Genomic DNA, 18,810 nt, shown 5'->3' on the forward strand with positions numbered 1-18,810 from the left:
CTATATGTCAAAGGATGGCAGATTGGGGGTTCAGTGGAAGGATTTTTATTCTTTTTGAATTTATCTCATATTGAGTTATTGGGAAGGTCTCATGAAAATCCAGGGAGAAATCTTAATTATTTTTTAAAGTTTTCATGCAGATCAAGAGCTGTTAGATGTTCTTATATCTGTACCACAGACATGAACATTTTAAAGATAAGACAATACCACCAGTGATAACTTGCTAAAGGAAGAAGGTTTATTGACTAAAAAGAACTGACAACATTTTCTGTAGGGTAATCAAGTGAGTTGGAGAAGGAAATGGTAACCCACTCCAGTATTCTTGCCTGGAGAATCCCATGGACGGAGAAGCCTGGTAGCCTACAGTCCACGGGGTTGCATAGAGTCGGACACGACTGAGCGACGGAACGGAATCAAATGAGTGATCATATTTATATGTGGTGTTCTTCCAGTTAAATGGGAAGATACTATTGATAATGCGAATGATTGCCCAGACAGAGATAATATTTCAGTAACAGGAAGATAAGAGGAAAGACCTTTTTTAAAGACTTGCTCATTTTCCCAGACAGATATATTATGCCTTCTCTTCTCAGAGAGTTTTTGGCATATGCTGTCTCTTGTATATCAGATTAATTGCTTTGAGATTTCTCTTCCAGGGAGTGGAGCCTGGTGGTAAGTATTTTGCTGCGCTGGTCTACCTCCTCAAGGACTTTCTTAACCACAATGGCTTTGACTGGATCTAAAATTCAAAATTTAAAAGGAAATTTTTAGAGAGTTGAAACAAGATGAATAGAATCACAATAGCTAAAATTTGGAAGAACCTAAGTGTCCCTTAATAGATAAATGGACAACACAATATGGTTTATCCATACGGTATAATATTATTCAACCTTAAAAAGAGGAAATTCTGACCCATGCTACAACATGGATGAGTCTTGAGGGTATTATGCTAAGAGAAATAAATCAATCACAAAAAGACAAATACGGTATGATTCCACTTATATGAGGTACCTAGAGTAGTCAAATTCATAGCAAGAGAAAGTAGAATGGTAGTTGAAGAAACTGGAGGGAGGAGGAGAAAAGGGGAGTTTTCTTTTTAAACAGGAATGGAGGTTCAATTTTACAAGATGAAAAGAGGTAGACAGTGATGATGGTTATACAAGAATGTGAAAGTACTTAATGCCACTGAACTATACACTTAATATGGTCAAGATAGGAAATTTTATGTTCTGTATATTTTACCATGGTAAAAAAGTGGAATAATAATAATATTATATTAATTAAAGGAATAATAGAATTTTTATATAGAAAGGACTATGCAGGAAGCACAAAGACTCATTTTTTTTGGAATTTTGATTTCTTGGTTAACTAAAAATGTGATGACAAAACACTTTGTTTAAAATTAGCACACATCGCTAAAGTTAGACATCTAGCACACACTGGTATCTGCTACAGTCCTTTATTGCATATGTTCTTACCGAGGCCTGGAAATATGAAAACAGTCAAGCTGTGCATTTAAAATGAAGTAGAATAACATAAAATCAGAATTCTATTTTAATTACCTTTCATTTGGTTTGCCACATTTCCAGCTCCATAGTCTTTAGACTTGTAACCTCCAGACTTGCAAGCCCTGTGGACACAATTTGTTGAAAATGTCACATAGGAGAGTGACTTAGAAAGAAATCCTTTAACTCTAGATTCACTCTTTTGTTTTCTTTTTTTTTTTTTTGTTCTCTTATTAATAGTATCCTGACCAGAGATTGAACCTGCACCCCCTGAAGTGGAAGCATAGTGTCTTAACACTGGACTGCCAGGGAAGTCCCCCTCTTTTTTTTACTCTTGTTTTCTTTAGCTGTTTGGTGAGAAGAGTTTCAGTGGGTCACACAGTTGAAGCTACTTTGCTTTAGCAACAATATGTGGTTTTTAAAATCTTCTCACCTTAAATATAGGGCTTGTGGCACCTTGGTTTCGTAAGATGTGGCTAATTTGTATATTGGCAGCAGTGTATCATGCTTAATATTTAGCATTATGATCATAAATATGGTCATTTCAATTTATGTTCACTTTCCAGGTATCTAAGTTCAGGCAGATTTTGGTATATTGCTTTTTTCCTGTAAAGAATTCCACTTACCCATCATCTCCACCAATGAGGAGACAGTAGGTCTCAATTTCTTTTTCCAGGTGGACCTTGATGTCCAGGAGCTGTTCATACTCCAGTTTCTGGCCCTCAGTCTCTGTCCTGACCTGGTGCAGCTGCTCCTCCAGGGCCCCGATCTGAGCCTGGATCTGGGCCAACTGTGTACAGTAGTTGCCCTCCGTCTCCGTCAAGGAGCACTCCAGGGAGTGTTTCTGTTAGGAAACAGTAAAGAATCTGGGATGGATATACAGATATGCAGACATTTGCTTTGATAGATGACTTTTTCCTTTTGTTACCTCTCCCTGTAATTGTGTTAGATTTCACATTGACACATAGTTCAGAAGACACTCTATGACACTCTTAAAAATCAGCAAAATTTTATTTTTTGGTAGAATAAGCCAAAAGATATCGATGATGCTATTTCAGCTGTTACATAAAATACCATTCTTTTCTTATGTTCTAAGTTAACTACATAAAACATATATTTTTGGATATATGGATATATTCTCAACACAGTTAAGGCTTTTAACATCAACTGGCACACATTTAAAATGGGAACATAGGAGCTTAATTTCCAAAATATACAAACAGCTCCTACAGCTCAATATAAAACAAAAAACCCAATAAAAAAATGTACAGAAGACTCAAGTAAACATTTCTCCAAATAAGAAATACAGATGGCCAATAGGCATATGAAAAGATGCTCAACATCACTAATTATTAGTGAAATGCAAATCAAAACTACAATGAAGTATCAGCTCGTACCAGTCAGAATGGCCATCCTCAAAAAGTCTACAAATAATAAATTGGAGAATGTGTGAAGAAAAAGGAACCCTCCTACACTGTTGGTGGGAATGTAAATTGGTATAGCCACTATGGAAAAAAAGTACGGAGGTTCCTTAAAAAACTAAAAATAGAGTTACTATATGATCCAGCAATCACACTCCTGGGCATATATCCAGAGAAAATATTAACTTGAAAAGATACATGCACACCAATGTTCATAGCAATACTATTTACAGTAGCCAAGACATGGAAGGAACCTAAGTAGCCATCAAGAGATGAATGGATAAAGAAAATGTGGTGTGTATATACACAATGGAATACTACTTAGCCATAAAAGAGAATGAAATAATGCCATGTGCAGCAACATGGACGCAACTAGAGATTATCATATACGTGAAGTGAGTCAGAGAAAGATAAATATATATTACTTATATGTAGAACCTAAAAAGTGACGCAAATGAACTTATTTATAAAACAGAAACAGACTCACAGACATAGAAAACAAATTTATGGTTACCAAAGGGGGAAGGGGGAAAAGAGATAAATTAGGATCTTGGGCTTAACAGATGTACACTACTTTATATAAAATAGATAAACATCAAGGTCCTACTGTATAGCACAGGGAACTATATTCAATATTTTGTAATAATCCATAATGAAAAAGAACCAGGAAAAGATATATATGTAATATTCACATATTGAATGTTAGTTATTATGATCATTATATCATAGAAGTTGGAATCAGTTTTGCAGCTAAAGTCTATGTATATATCTGAATCACTTTGCTCTATACCTCAAACTAACACAGTATTGTAAATCAACTATGCATCAATTTAAAAAAAAAAGAAGAAAAAAAAGATAACCTAGGAGATGGTAAGAGATCAGCCTTTTCATACCGTGGCTAGGAGAGACTGGAGTTCAATTTCTAGTGTTTGGAGGTTGCGCTTCATCTCTGTCAGCTCATTCCTGGCTGAGGTGGTGGCTCCCACATCCTCAGTGATCTGCTGTTGCAGCGAAGCGCTCTATCGAGGTGTAAAGGAGGGAGCACATCTTAGTTTTGTGAACAGTGCTCAAAAGCAGAGGGGAGGTTTTCCGGTTAAGGCTCACCTTTTCGTTGAACCAAGCCTCAGCGTCCCTGCGGTTCTGCTCGGCCAGGGCTTCGTACTCGGCTCGCATGTTGTTCAGCAGAACCGTGAGGTCCACGCCGGGCGCTGCGTTCATCTCCACGTTCACGTTGCCTCCGGCCGCACACTGCAGAACCTGCATTTCCTGGAGGCGGAAGAGCGTTCAGCTCAGCTGTGTAGGGAGGTCTAGAAAGTCCTAGAGGCTTAGGTTTGGTAGGGCTCTTAAGAGTTTCTCTGGGTACACCTCCCAGGCTGTGCAGCTGCCTCTACATTTCGTATTTCCTGTCTCATGAAGTAATGTATTTTATTCTTGTAAAGTTTTAATTGCTCCAAAGCTCTTCCTTCTGATCAATTTAATTCCTGCTCCTATAACTCCAATTCATCGATTTTAGTTCTGCTGCACAGAAAAGAGTCTTTCTTCCTTTCACAAATGAAAGTCCCTAAGATATTTAAAAGTAGTTATTCTTATCTCTTGTTCTATTTATTTATGGCCGAAATGTCTCCACCTTGATGCACTGGTCTGCATTTTACTTAAGAGACCAGCTTTGAAGTGTTCTCTGATCAGCTCTCTCTTGACCTCAGACAGCAGGAACATGATCCAAGAGCTGAGTCTAAAGAATTCTGAATAATTATAAACAAATATTTGTTATATATTTACAATTTACACATATTTGTTTATTTGCAGTTAATAAAGGGAGAACCTACTCCTGTAAAGAATCCTAGCTGTCGGTTAAGCTATTAAGCTTACACAGGGACTAGTGTCATGATGGACTTGGGTGTCAGACAGATCTCTGCATGGACTCCGGTTCTGCCCTACAGTGGTTAAGTGAACTTGGGAAAATCCTTAACTTTTTAGACTTGATTTTCAGATAAAATAAGAATAAAAAAATATCCTTCTCTGGGTGGTTGAAAGATGTGAAAGAATTATTAGTGATAGGACCTAGTAATACTATCTGGTGTATAAATGCTAAAGAAATGCTAGTTATTATGATCGTTGTCATCATCACAGAAGCTGGAATCAATTTTGCAGCCAAAGTCTACTTATTATCCCATCCGAGGTGTGGGCTGTTGGGATGCACTCAGTTCTAAGGTTGTGGATAGCAGACATCACTGCTAAGACTGTGTACATTGAAACAGTAGGGATCAGCTTAGGTCTCTACTGCAGAAACCCTCCTGCCTGTCCATGTCCCAGGCCCTGAATTGGACCTAATGACAATAATGAGGCTTTCTTTTTTCCTGGTGATCTGTATACCTTCTCTTTCTCCAAGTGGGGTTTTTACTTCTGAGGATTTAGTGTAAACTTCCTCAGTTCAAGCAGAAAAAGAAAAAGATTAAAAAAGATGCATGTGGGTCTGTCTGTGAGTGAATCATTTAAAAAAATCAATTATATTCATCAAAAATTTGTTTTAGGGATTTCCTTGGTTGTCCAGTGGTTAAGACTCTGAGCTTCCACTGCAGGGGGCACGGGTTCAACCCCTGGTTGGGGAACTAAGATACCACATGCTGAGTGGTGCAGCCAAAGATTAAAAAAAAAATTATTACATAGCTACCATGGGCTATAAACATTCCTGAACCTGTGTGTTCATATTAATGTTCTTTAAGTAGGTATTGTTTCAAGACAGCCTCATGGTTAATCAAACTGCATTTTTAGCTTGATCTCCTGCTTTGAGGTTTGGCATGACTCTTAGAGCATTTTTGACTATTTTAAAATAAATTCAATTTCAAAGAATAAAGATTTCTCAGAAAACAGTGGTTCTGGAAGCATTCCCCCAAATGTGTCCAGAGTCATGGCTCTATGGTCTGATTTTTTAATCTGACTTCCAATGGTGACCTCTTTGGAAATGTATATTTATTTGGAAGTGTACATTTTTATATGTTTAGTTTCAGTCTCATTAATTTTATATATGTTAAGTTTATATCTATTACATATATTAAGATTATACATTAAGGACATATGCTTAAGTGTGTACAAAGTAAGTGTTTAAGTGTTTTAAATCTGCCACTGTTTTACAGAAATCTAGATCTGGTTTCTTTAAGATATCCTTAAAGTATATTTATTTTATCTAATTAGATGTAATCTCCTAAGTATGCCATTTTAACTTAGCCATAATTGCCTAGCTGAAACATTGCTCTTGGAACTCTGATCGGTATGGAAAAGAAGATTCTTTCCCCCTCCCTGCCATGGGAAATTTAATGTGAGATCAGAGGTGAATCTGGACTAATACTTCACCACTGCTACGAACCACTCAGGCCTCGTGTCTGTCTGATCACGGATCTTTAGTGCCAATTTCTTACTTAAGAAGTCAAGTCCATTATCTCCTGTTAGATGGATAGTGTCTGAAGAGGGATGGCAATATGTGGGCAGTCAGCTCTTACCTCTTTATGGTTCTTTTTGAGGTAAGTCAGCTCTTCACTCAGGGTTTCATACTGAATCTCCAGGTCTGTTCTGCAGAGGGTGATTTCATCCAGAACTCTGCGAAGCCCATTGACATCACTCTCTACGCTCTGATGAAGAGCCAGCTCATTTTCATACCTTAAAGAGGGTTAATGATTTTCTAGTTTATTTCATGGTTGAAGAAGTAGTCACTGATCAGTGATCAAATACTAGAATTCTGGAATTTTAGAGTGACACATTTGGCCTAGATGGGAGGGGAGTTTGGAGGAGAATGGGTACATGCATATGTATGGCTGACTCCCTTTGCTATTTACTTGAAACTATCACAGCATTGTTAATCAGCTATAACCCAATACAAAATAAAAAGTTAAAAAAATATAAAGTGACACATTTGGTCACAAGAGACATTTTCAAAATTTATTGTATCATAATTATTTTGAGATAGTTCCTTGGCAGAAAAAGAACTAGGGTTTTGCACACTGCTTTGATAGCAGTTCATACTTTATATTTCATAGCCAAAGAGTAAAAAAATAATAACATTCTGTTTAAGTCCAAGTGTTTTACAGTGTTGGAACCAGAGTTGGTAATATTTAATGAGGGATCAAAAACTAAATTTAATGGAATGCTTCTCATTGACCTTGTGAATTTTTTTTTTTCTCTCTGTAAGGCTACTTACTTGAGTCTGAAATCATCAGCGGTCAGCCTGGCATTATCGATCTGCAGAACAGCATTGGCATTGCTGGTGGTGGAAGCAATGATCTGGAAACAGGGAGTTTGACTTTTTAGAGGCAATTTATCATAACTGATAAAAACCAAAAAGCGTGTGTGTGTTTAAGATCAGGAAATGGAAATAATCCAAGTTAATATAGTTACTAGATAGTGACACTTTCTTCATAACTACTGAATCTACTTAGTGCTTATTTCCAACGCTAAATTGAAATTCCCTTTAAGAAGTCACAAGTAGGAATGAGAAATGTTTTTAGTATTCAGTGAAGAAAGAAAAAGAACATTTGGAAATAAAAGTACATAAAAAGGATAGCAAAGTGTAATTTCTTACCTGGTTTTTAAGATCCTCGATTATCGGGAAATATCTACTGTAGTCATGATCAAGACCACGGCAAGAACCAGGCCCAAATTTCTCATACCAGCCCTTGATCTTCTGCTCCAGGTCAGCATTGGCCTCCTCCAGGGCACGAACATTCTCCAGGTAGGATGCGAGGCGGTCATTGAGATTCTGCATGGTCACCTTCTCATTGCCAGAAAGGAGGCCCCCCTCATTCACAGTAAAGCCAGCACAGGGATTGCCCCCCAAGGCGTTTCCTCCTGACGAGCTGCCCCCAAAGGCACATGAGAAACTGCTCCCAATTCCAGGCATGCTGCAAGCATTTCCAGCTCCAAAGCTGGCTCCCCCACCGGAGAGCCTGAGTGAGCCCGTGGTGGGACGGGGACTGGCCCTCCTGGATCCACTGGGAAGTCGAAGAGACATGGTATCAGGACAGGAGTGTTGCAGAGATGTATTTATGAAAGCCGGAATGGAGTGACTGCCCATCCCAGCTCGGCTGTTGTCCTTTTTATAGACAATGCTCAAGTGTGTTTGGATGAAATTCTGCCTACATAGAGTCAAACACCGCTTGCCAGCCTCAGCAAGTTAGCTTAATTAGATGAATTTTCCTAATTAGTATCTAACTTTGCCCGGCTCATTTCTGTAGGAGGGCAGTTGCCCCCAGGTTGGTGGTTATCTGAGAAATGGGTCTGGGTGGAGCAATTTCAGGTTCCTTATTACATTTTTAAATTGCAAGTGAGTCATTCCTCACTTCCCTCCTTAGAAGATAAAAACTCACCAGTCCACCACCGAATAAAAATCTGGCGTCATGGTTTTGGGCTGTTAGGTCAAGGTAGATTTTGATGTTTCTGAGACTTTTACTGCTTCTGTTTTTACAGTTCTTTCCACATAAATAGAGGACAGGACAGCAATAATTATTTCCCTAGCTTGGATCTTCAACCACTGACCTTTCTCCTTGACTCTTGCTACTATTTCTGGTGGGAAGTTAATTTCCATTTTGGCTGACATGCAGGGTGTTTTGTTGACATGTACTTATGTCTGGGTATAGTTGTCTTCTCACATCCATTTTGGTAATTAGGAACACACCCCTAATTGCTGTTATGGGTTGTGGGAGTTTGGAAGGACATTAACTTATTTCCTGACCTTGCAAAATTTGAAGCAAAAACCTGGAAAGAAATATTTCACCTGTTTTTACTTCATGGTGGTTTCGCTTAGGTGAAAGTCGTCAGTAAGCTACTTACTGGATGTAGATTCCCACGTGTTTATTGAAAACTCTAAATATTATGGCAATTTTGAGAAAAGAAATCTTGAAATTGGCTTATGGACAAAATTTCCATGGATATTTATTATGTGAGGCTGTTTTGAAAATATGGGTTAATTCCTTCATTCATTTAGAACCTACTCTGTGCCAGTCATTGTTCTGACACTTGTGATAAGTGCTGCTGCTGCTGCGTCGCTTCAGTCTTGTCCAACTCTGTGCGACCCCATAGATGGCAGCCAACCAGGCTCCGCCGTCCCTGGGATTCTCCAGGCAAGAACACTGGAGTGGGTTGCCATTTCCTTCTCCAATGTGTGAAAGTGAAAAGTGAAAGTGAAGTCGCTCAGTCGTGTCTGACTAGTAGTGACCCCATGGACCGAAGCCCACCAGGCTCCTCTGTCCATGCGAACCTCCAGGCAAGAGTACTGGAGTGGCTTGCCATTGCCTTCTCCGTGTGATAAGTAGAATCATACATTACTTGTCCTTTTGTGACTGGCTCTTTTCACTTAGCAAAATGTCTTCAGAGTTCATCCACGTGGCAGCATGTATCAGATTTTCTGTCGCAGAGAGTCGGACATGACTGAGCGACTGAACTGAACTGACTGAATGTTCCATTGCATGTATTTTGTTTATCCATTCATCAGTCAGTGGCCACTTGGGTTGCCTCCACTTTTTAGTTATTTTAAATAATATATAATGCAACTATGAACATGGATGTATAAAATCTGTTGCAGTCTTTGTGTACCCTTTCCATGGGAACATACCCCAAAGTAGAATTACTAGATCATATGGAAATTTTAATTTAATTTTTTGAAGAAATACTGTACTATTTTCCATGGTGGCTGCACTATTTTATATTCCCATACGTAGTGCACAAGGATTTTAATTTCTCCACATCATCACAAGCATTTGTCATTTCCTTTTTTTGGTAGTAACCATATCAGGTGGTTCAGTTCAGTCGCTCAGTCGTGTCCGACTCTCCGCGACCCCATGAATCACAGCACGCCAGGCCTCCCTGTCCATCACCAACTCCCGGAGTTCACTCAAACTCATGTCCACAGAGTCGGTGATGCCATCCAGCCATCTCATTCTCTGTCGTCCCCTTCTCCTCCCACCCCCAACCTTTCCTAACATCAGAGTCTTTTCCAGTGAGTCAACTCGTCGCATGAGGTGGCCAAAGTATTGGAGTTTCAGCTTTAGCATCAGTCCTTCCAATGAACACCCAGGATTGATCTCCTTTAGAATGGACTGGTTGGATCTCCTTGCAGTACAATGGACTCTCAAGAGTCTTCTCCAACAGCACAGTTCAAAAGCATCAATTCTTCGGCGATCAGCTTTCTTCACAGTCCAACTCTCATATCCATACATGACCACAGGAAAAACCATAGCCTTGACTAGACGGACCTTTGTTGGCAAAGTAATGTCTCTGCTTTTTAATATACTATCAAGGTTGGTCATAACTTTCCTTCCAAGGAGTAAGCGTCTTTTAATTTCATGGCCGCAATCAACATCTGCAGTGATTTTGGAGCCCAAAAAAATAGTCTGACACTGTTTCCACTGTTTTTCCATCTATTTCCCATGAAGTGATAGGACCAGATGCCATGATCTTTGTTTTCTGAATGTTGAGCTTCAAGCCAACCTTTTCACTCTCCTCTTTCACTTTCATCAAAAGGCCTTTGAGTTCCTCTTCACTTTCTGCCATAAGGGTAGTGTCATCTGCGTATCTGAGGTTATTGATATTTCTCCCAGCAATCTTGATTCCAGCTTATGCTTCTTCCAGCCCAGCGTTCCTCATGATGTACTCTGCATATAAGTTAAATAAGCAAGGTGACAATATACAGCCTTGACGTACTCCTTTCCCTATTTGGAACGAGTCTGTTGTTCCATGTACAGTTCTGACTGTTGCTTCCTGACCTGCATACAGGTTTCTCAAGAGGCAGGTCAGGTGGTCTGGTATTCCCATCTCTTTCAGAATGTTCCACAGTTTATTGTGATCCACACAGTCAAAGGCTTTGGCATAGTCAATGAAGCAGAAATAGATGTTTTTCTGGAACTCTCTTGCTTTCTCCATGATCCAGTGGGTGTTGGCAATTTGATCTCTGGTGCCTCTGCCTTTTCTAAAACCTGCTTGAACATCTGGGAGTTCACGGTTCACATATTGCTGAAGCCTGGCTTGGAGAATTTTGAGCATGACTTTACTAGCGTGTGAGATGAGTGCAATTGTGCGGTAGTTTGAGCATTCTTTGGCATTGCCTTTCTTTGGGATTGGAATGAAGACTGACCTTTTCCAGTCCTGTGGCCACTGCTGAGTTTTCCAAATCTGCTGGCATATTGAGTGCAGCACTTTCACAGCATCATCTTTCAGGATTTGAAATAGCTCAACTGGAATTCCATCACCTCCACTAGCTTTGTTCGTAGTGATGCTTTCTAAGGCCCACTTGACTTCACATTCCAAGATGTCTGGCTCTAGGTCAGTGATCACATTATCGTGACTATCCTGGTCTTGAAGACCTTTTTTGTACAGTTCTTCTGTGTATTCTTGCCACCTCTTCTTAATATCTTCTGCTTCTGTTAGGTCCATACCATTTCTGTCCTTTATCGAGCCCATCTTTGCATGAAATGTTCCCTTGGAATCTCTAATTTTCTTGAAGAGATCTCTTGTTTTTCCTATTCTGTTGTTTTCCTCTATTTCTTTGCATTGATCACTGAGGAAGGCTTTCTTATCTCTCCTTGCTATTCTTTGGAACTCTGCATTCAGATGCTTATATCTTTCCTTTTCTCCTTTGCTTTTCGCTTCTCTTCTTTTCACAGCTATTTGTAAGGCCTCCTCTCACTGTAATTTTGACTTGCATTTCCCTAATGATTAGTGATGTTGGGCAGCTTTTCATGTCCTTGTTGGCCATTTACATATCTTCTCTGGAGAAATGTCTATTTAAGTCTTGCCCATTTAAAATATCATGTTGGATTTTTTTTTGGTTAAGTTGTAGGAGTTTGTTTTATATTCTGGATATTAACTCATTATCATCTTATTTTTAAATAGGTTGAATTAAAAGTTGGACATGACTGAGTGACTAAGCACACACATGCACACATCACTCTTCATTTTTGGATTGTGATTATCTAACTTCAGTTCAGTTCAGTTCAGTTCAGTCGCTCAGTCGTGTCTGACTCTTTGCGACCCCATGAATCACAGCACGCCAGGCCTCCCTGTCCATCACCAACTCCCGGAGTTCACTCAAACTCATGTCCATCGAGTCAGAACTTAAGGAAGTGATTAACTCTATGAGGTCATAAAGGTATCTTCCGGTAATATACTCGAAACATTTTGCCTTTCACCTTTAAGGCTTTGGTAGTTTGGAATAATTTTTGTCTATTCTGTGGTATATAATCAAATTTCATTTTTCCAATATGGATAATGATTTCAGCACTGTGTACAGAATAGTGTCACCCTCTCCCTGCAATGCCATGCCATATTGTCATAAAGAAACTGTCCAATGCCTCAATAAGTCAGGAAATTAAAGTCCTCAATAAATCTTCATTTAGGTGGGGATTCAACTGTTACTATTTTTTGGTCTGGTACAGAAACATACCGTTTTGGTTACCATTGCTCCATAATATAACTTGGTATCTGGTAAGGCAAGTATTCCTTTGTTCTTTGTTCTTATTTGCCATCAAGTCAAATATTCCTCTTTCATATAAAATTTAAAGCCTGATTCTCAAATGCAATAATAGCCCAAGATTTGCTTGAAATCCGTAAAGCTATTTGAAGAAAATTGACATCTCTGTGATATTGTGTATGTCTATCCAAAAAGTTGAATATTCTTTCCATTTATTTAGTTCTTCCTTAATGTTTTTCAGTGAAAAGGTACAGATTTCTTCATAATATGCTTTTGCATCCTCTTTAAAGAACTATTTCCAGATACTTATCTAATATTGCTAAAGATATCTTTCAGAAATCATACTTTCTGGACAAATTGTACTAAGAAATGCAATTGATATCTGTGTAGTGGGTTTGATCAACTTTACTACAGTCTGTTCCCCGCCCCCCACACACACAGTTTAAAAATTTTATATTTTTGGCTGTGCAGTATGCAGGATCTTAGTTCCTTGACCAGGAATTGAACCTGGACCTTTGATCATGGAAGCACGGAGTCATAGCCATTGGATCTCCAGGAAATTCCCATCCCCCAGCTTTTATTTATTAATTTTCCCAGTTTTATTGAGGACCAACTGACAAAATTGTAACGCGTAAATTGTAAGACAGTATTACAGAATTGTAATACAATTGTGAGAAATTATTCTCACAATCAAGTTAGTAAATGCATTTATTATCTCATATGGTTACCTTTTTTGTCTTTTTGGTGAGAACGTGTAATATGTGCTCTCTTAGCAAATTTCAAGTATTCAGCACAGTATAAATAACTATAGTCATTATGCTACACATTAGATCCTCAGAATTTATTCATCTTTTAACTAAAATTATGTACCCTTTTTTTCTCCATTCTCTGGTTCCATTCTACTCTCTGCATGAAAATATGATTTTTTTTTAATTGGAGGATAATTGCTTTTCAATGTTGTGTTAGTTTCTGCCATAAAACAACAGGAAAATATTCTTGATAGAAACATACATAGCAATATATATAGAATAAAATGTTAAAGGCCTTCCCCACCTTCCCCTCTCTTTTGTCTTTCCTGCTTTCTCAGGAAACTGCAGTTTACCCATCCAGATGTTTTCACCCTTCCAAATGGATTTCTATTAATTTGCACACATACACAGCATGTAAAAATACACATGCTATCTGTGAGTCTCCTGTGTTAAATGTGTTGTTCTGTAACTTGTTTTGTTCACCTTGCATAATACACTTTAGTGCATGGATGGGTGCCCAATGTGGATGAAACCGTTGGTTGACCCTCAATTTTAGCTGGGCAATAGCTCACCACAAGAAAGACTACTGTCTCTAGCTTTCTTTGCATCCAGTTGTGGCAATGTAATTAAGTAGCTGATATGATGTGAGCAGAATATGTGGCAAGTTCTAGAAAACTTTAAGAGAAAGCAGATACACATCTTTTGTTCTGTCGTCTCTGTTTCCTCCATCCTGGTTCAGGGTGTGATGGCTGGGTATGAGGGTTGGAGGGTCATCTTGGACTATGAGCTGGCACCATATCCTGGGTATGGCAGAGTGGAAAGCTGAAAAGAATGTGGGTCCCAGAGGATGCCCTGAGGCACAAAGCTACCATCCACAGACCTGAGTAGCCTACTTTTGAATTTTTATGTATGAGAGAAACAAACTTGTATCTGTGTAAATCATATTATTTTGTTATTGTTCAGTTAAGTTCAGTTCAGTCTCTCAGTCTTGTCCGACTCTTTGCAACCCCATGAATCACAGCACGCCAGGCCTCCCTGTCCATCACCAACTCCTGGAGTTCACTCAAACTCATGTCCATGTTACTTTCAGTTCAGTTCAGTCGCTCAGTCGTGTCTGACTCTTTGTGACCCCATGAAGACAGCACGCCAGGCCTCCCTGTCCATCACCAGCTCCTGGAATTCACTCAAACTCATGTCCATCAAGTCGGTGATGCCATCCAGCCATCTCATTCTCTGTCGTCCCCTTCTTCTCCCGCCCCCAACCTTTCCCAGCATCAGAGTCTTTTCCAGTGAGTCAACTCGTCGCATGAGTTGGCCAAAGTATTGCAGTTTCAGCTTTAGCATCAGTCCTTCCAATGAATACCCAGGATTGATCTCCTTTAGAATGGACTGGTTGGATCTCCTTGCAGTCCAAGGGACTCTCAAGAGTCTTCTCCAGCACCACAGTTCAAAAGCATCAATTCTTCGGCGATCAGCTTTCTTCACAGTCCAACTCTCACATCCATACATGACCACAGGAAAAACCATAGCCTTGACTAGACGGACCTTTGTTGGCAAAGTAATGTCTCTGCTTTTAATATACTATCAAGGTTGGTCATAACTTTCCTTCCAAGGAGTAAGCGTCTTTTAATTTCATGGCTGCAATCAGCAACTGCAGTGATTTTGGAGCCCCCAAAAATAAAGTCTGATACTGTTTCCACTGTTTTCCCATCTATTACTCAGGGTCAAACCTAATATTAAGTAATTTGTCTAACTACTATCTTATTTAGGAACTTTCAGATTGTTTCCTACTCTTTGCTGTTATTAATAATGTCAGACACGTTTTCACTTTTCTTTAAGGTAGGATTCTTAAATCTTTTTGTTAGTTCATTTCAGCCAGATTTGTTGAGGTTTAATCACCAAAGAATTGATGCTTTTGAACTGTGGTGCTGGAGAAGACTCTTAAGAGTCCCTTGGCCTGCAAGGAGATCCAACCAGTCTATCCTAAAGGAGATCAGTCCTGGGTGTTCATTGGAAGGACTGATTCTGGGGCTGAAATTCCAATACTTTGGCCACCTCATGTGAAGAGTTGACTCACTGGAAAAGACTCTGATGCTGGGAGGGATTGAGGGCAGGAGGAGAAGGGGATGACAGAGAATGAGATGGCTGGATGGCATCACTGACTCGATGGACAAGAGTTTGAGTGAACTCTGGGAGTTGGTGTTGGACAGGGATAGGGTCGCAGAGAGTCGGACACGACTGAGCAACTGAACTGAACTGAACTGAATGTATATATAATAAAATTCATTCTTTAAGCATACTCTATGAGTTTTGACAAATTCATAGTCATATAACACTCACTACAATCAAGATATAGAAAGTTCTGTTACTCATCCCCCAATTCCTTTGTACCCCTTTGTCATTAACGTATCCCCACAACCCCAGCTCCAGACAAACATTGATCAATTTTCTAAGTCTATAGTTTTGCCTCTTCCAGAATGTCATGTAAATGGAATCATACAGTATGTATCCCTAAGTCTGACTTCTTTCACTTAGCATAAGAAAACTGAAATGCATTCATGTTTGAGTCAGCACATCAGGGCAGTGGGAATTCTGCTAGAAGCCTCCAATGGAAATGATGAAAATCTCATAAATACATCCCAGCATGTGCAGCTCAATTTCCTCTCCACTTAAAGGGACTCTACGTTCATGTGCCTACAATAGATCAGTTCATGCCTACTAGTGCGCCTGATTAATAGCACCTTTTGCTCCCTCTCAGATGTTACATTTGGGTAATAACTTATGGTCCCTTTATCTTAGAATGGCCCTCAGAATGCTTGTGGATATCCAAACACCACCAGACCCGAGGGAAACTGATGATGGAAGGGACGTTGGCATGGAAACAGACAGCATATTTCACCAATTGTGGTAAATTATTTTAGTTTTGCAGATTTTACAAAAAGTGGCCATATGGACCTAATTCTAGGGCCCCCTTTGCGCCCTGTGCTACTGAGGGCTCTTGAAGCGTATGTGTCATTAGTGCCATGGTGCTTTCACCTCTGTCAGTCACCATGCCCTCAGCTTTATCCCTCAGCCCAGTCCTCCATCATACTTGGTTCTTCTAAGCCTTGAACTCTCTTGGATTTTATGAGGTTGATTAGTTCCAGGAACATGTCTTTTGTTGTTATTGAGGCTTCTTCTGCCACTTCCTTTCTTCCAAATTGAAAAAAAAAACACAACTTTGTTTCTTCTCTTATTTTTTTTTTCTATCTTTTTCGCTTATACATTTTTCATTCTTAAATGGGGTGTGGGGAAGAAGAAGAACCTACATGTTCAGTATGGTGTGTTTTTGGAAAGAAGATGACAGTACTCTGGCTGTACCATGATTGGGTGTAGCTGCAAATTGGTCACATTCAGGGCTATGACTTTTGCATCAGCCCTTGGGGCTCAGGGAACATGTGAACTATCTGAATCAGAGACAAAATAGGGCCTTTCAGATGTCCTCATAAAGTTCTAATAAAGCACAAAACTGTTTGTATCTTGCCTGTTTGTGTTTTTGCTGTCCTTGTAGGACTGAGGAGGGAGATCCTGCCTGAGTCCTCCATGCTGTGTTTTACTCCAGAGGCCATGAGCTCTTATTGGTCCTGATTTTTCAGGGCAGTACCTTCTCAGCCAGTTCTGTAAAATATTTGTTTCCAAGGGCCTGATGGTGAAATGTCTAGGACATGTTCTGTTAGCCAAGGTCTGAATGATGGATACTGGACAAGGTTTGGTAGTTAAAAATTAAGAGTGCCCAATGAAACTTTTAGAACTGGACATTGAACAACAGACTGGTTTCAAATTGGGAAAGGAGTACGTCAAGGCTGTATATTGTCACCTTGCTTATTTAACGTATATGCAGAATACATCATGAGAAACGCTGGGCTGGATGAAACACAAGCTGGAGTCAAGATTGCTGGGATGAATATGAATAACCTCAGATATGCAGATAACACCACCCTTATGGCAGAAAGCAAGAAGAACTAAAGAGCCTGTTGATGAAAGTGAAAGAGGAGAGGGAAAAAGTTGGCTTAAAACTCAACATTCAGAAAACTAATATCATGGCATCCAGTCCCATCACTTCATGGCAAATAGATGGGAAAACGATGGAAACAGTGAGAGACTTTATTTTCTTGGGCTCCAAAATCACTGCAGTTGGTGACTGCAGCCATGAAATTAAAAGATGCTTGCTCCCTGAAAGAAAGTTATGACAAACCTAGACAGCTTATTAAAAAGTGAGATGTTATTTTGCCAACAAAGGCCATCAAAGCTATGGTTTTTCCAGCATTCATGTATGGATGTGAGAGTTGCACTGTAAAGAAAGCTGAGTGCTGAAGAATTGATGCTTTTGAACTGTGGTGTTGGAGAATACTCTTGAGAGTCTCTTGGACTGCAAGGAGATCCAAGCAGTCCATCCTAAAGGAAACCAGTCCTGAATATTCACTGGAAGGACTGATGCTGAAGCTGAAACTCCAATACTTTGGCCACCTGATGTGAAGAGTTGACTCATTTGAAAAGACTCTGATGTTGGTGAAGATTGAATTTGGGAGGAGAAGGGGATGACAGAGGATCAGATGGTTGGAAGGCATCACCAACTCAATGGACATGAGTTTGAGTAAACTCCAGGAGTTGGTGATGAACAGGGAGGCCTGGCATCCTGCAGTCCATGGAGGTTGCGAGTCGGATACGACGGAACTAAACTGAACTGAATGAAAGTTTTGGGGATTTGTTAACTATTGATATCAGTGTTTTACCTTTTTTTTCACTAAGACTGAATTATTAGAAATGTGGATGAGTACTTAAGTTTTCCAGCTTTCATACTTATGCTTTCCAGAAGTATTAGCTAAAACCATGCATTTTGGAATCATAACTTAAGTTTGTATTAAGTATACATCTGTCTTGTATAGAGAGACAAGTCTTTTTATCTAAATAGGAAAGAGTGAATATAGAAAAATGGAAGTTAGATTTTGTTTTTGGAAAGAAAAGAACACTCTTGGGAACAAGGAGTGACTAGCACTGGTGGTCGCAGAAAAAGAGGGTCCAACATTGTGGTATGAAGATGGTGGATTAGCCAGGTGTCTTGAGAGACCTGTAGTTATGGCTCTAGTCCTCCAGTTCCTAGGAGATGGAGCCTCTGGATGACCCTGCTAGTCAGGATGAGATGGTAACAAGACGTAATGAAGTAGCTTGCAGCCTAAGAGAGAGGATATCTAGTAACCAGGACTTGATAAATATGGAGACAGAGAAGATTGGTGCTGGAGAGGAGCTGGGGATGGGTGGTGAACAGAGAGGAAAAGACTACTTCTGTGCACACAAGAATCTGTTGATAATGGACATTCCTGGATGGCAATGGAATCTTAGTGTGAAATAGAACGTGCTTGGGGGAAGTTGTTGCTTTTTTCCTGGTCGATTAAGACTCTGGTCAGCAAGGAAGAAAGGGAGATCTGAATTTGATTCTATCCCCCACAGCCCATCATCTGTGTAACTCTAGGGAAATTGCTTAATCTATTTGAATGTTTATGCCCTTTATATAAATAAAAATAATAAAAACACTTAACTTATAAGCCTTTATGAAGATCAAAATGGTGAATTCATAGAAAGCAAGATTAAAGCACACTCAATAAATGTAAGACACTGATATTATGGTCCTGCAATTGAAAGTA

At 39.5% G+C, this 18,810-nt stretch overlaps 1 protein-coding gene and 1 long non-coding RNA gene across 2 annotated transcripts in view; one reads left to right on the forward strand and one right to left on the reverse strand.

Annotated features, from left to right (window-relative positions):
- The window catches only part of LOC148774736 (uncharacterized), an 89,835-nt gene that overhangs the window by 34,666 nt on the left and 36,359 nt on the right, over positions 1 to 18,810 (forward strand). The gene's annotated exons all lie outside the window — the stretch shown is intronic.
- Positions 340 to 8,067, reverse strand: KRT25 (keratin 25). Its single transcript, XM_055396936.2, has 8 exons — positions 7,500 to 8,067; positions 7,119 to 7,201; positions 6,424 to 6,580; positions 4,031 to 4,192; positions 3,820 to 3,945; positions 2,132 to 2,349; positions 1,563 to 1,630; positions 340 to 739 (listed from the first exon to the last, which is right to left on the reverse strand). Exons 1-8 carry the CDS (start codon positions 7,989 to 7,991, stop codon positions 630 to 632), a joined length of 1,416 nt encoding a protein of 471 aa, XP_055252911.2. The 5' UTR covers positions 7,992 to 8,067; the 3' UTR covers positions 340 to 629.

This window comes from Moschus berezovskii, chromosome 20, assembly GCF_049115385.1.
Source record: "Moschus berezovskii isolate FMDL1 chromosome 20, NW_MosBer_1.0, whole genome shotgun sequence".
NCBI lineage: Eukaryota > Metazoa > Chordata > Mammalia > Artiodactyla > Moschidae > Moschus > Moschus berezovskii.

What these genes read in the sequence shown, in the direction of transcription:
- KRT25 (XM_055396936.2), bottom strand. Translation starts at nt 7,991, where the DNA reads ATGGGCAGTCACTCCATTCCGGCTTTCATAAATACATCTCTGCAACAC. An exon ending in TCGAGGATCTTAAAAACCAG is followed by an intron (nt 7,202 to 7,499) that starts GTAAGAAATTAC and finishes CCCTGTTTCCAG; the next exon opens with ATCATTGCTTCCACCACCAG. An exon ending in TCAAAAAGAACCATAAAGAG is followed by an intron (nt 4,193 to 6,423) that starts GTAAGAGCTGAC and finishes TTCCGCCTCCAG; the next exon opens with GAAATGCAGGTTCTGCAGTG.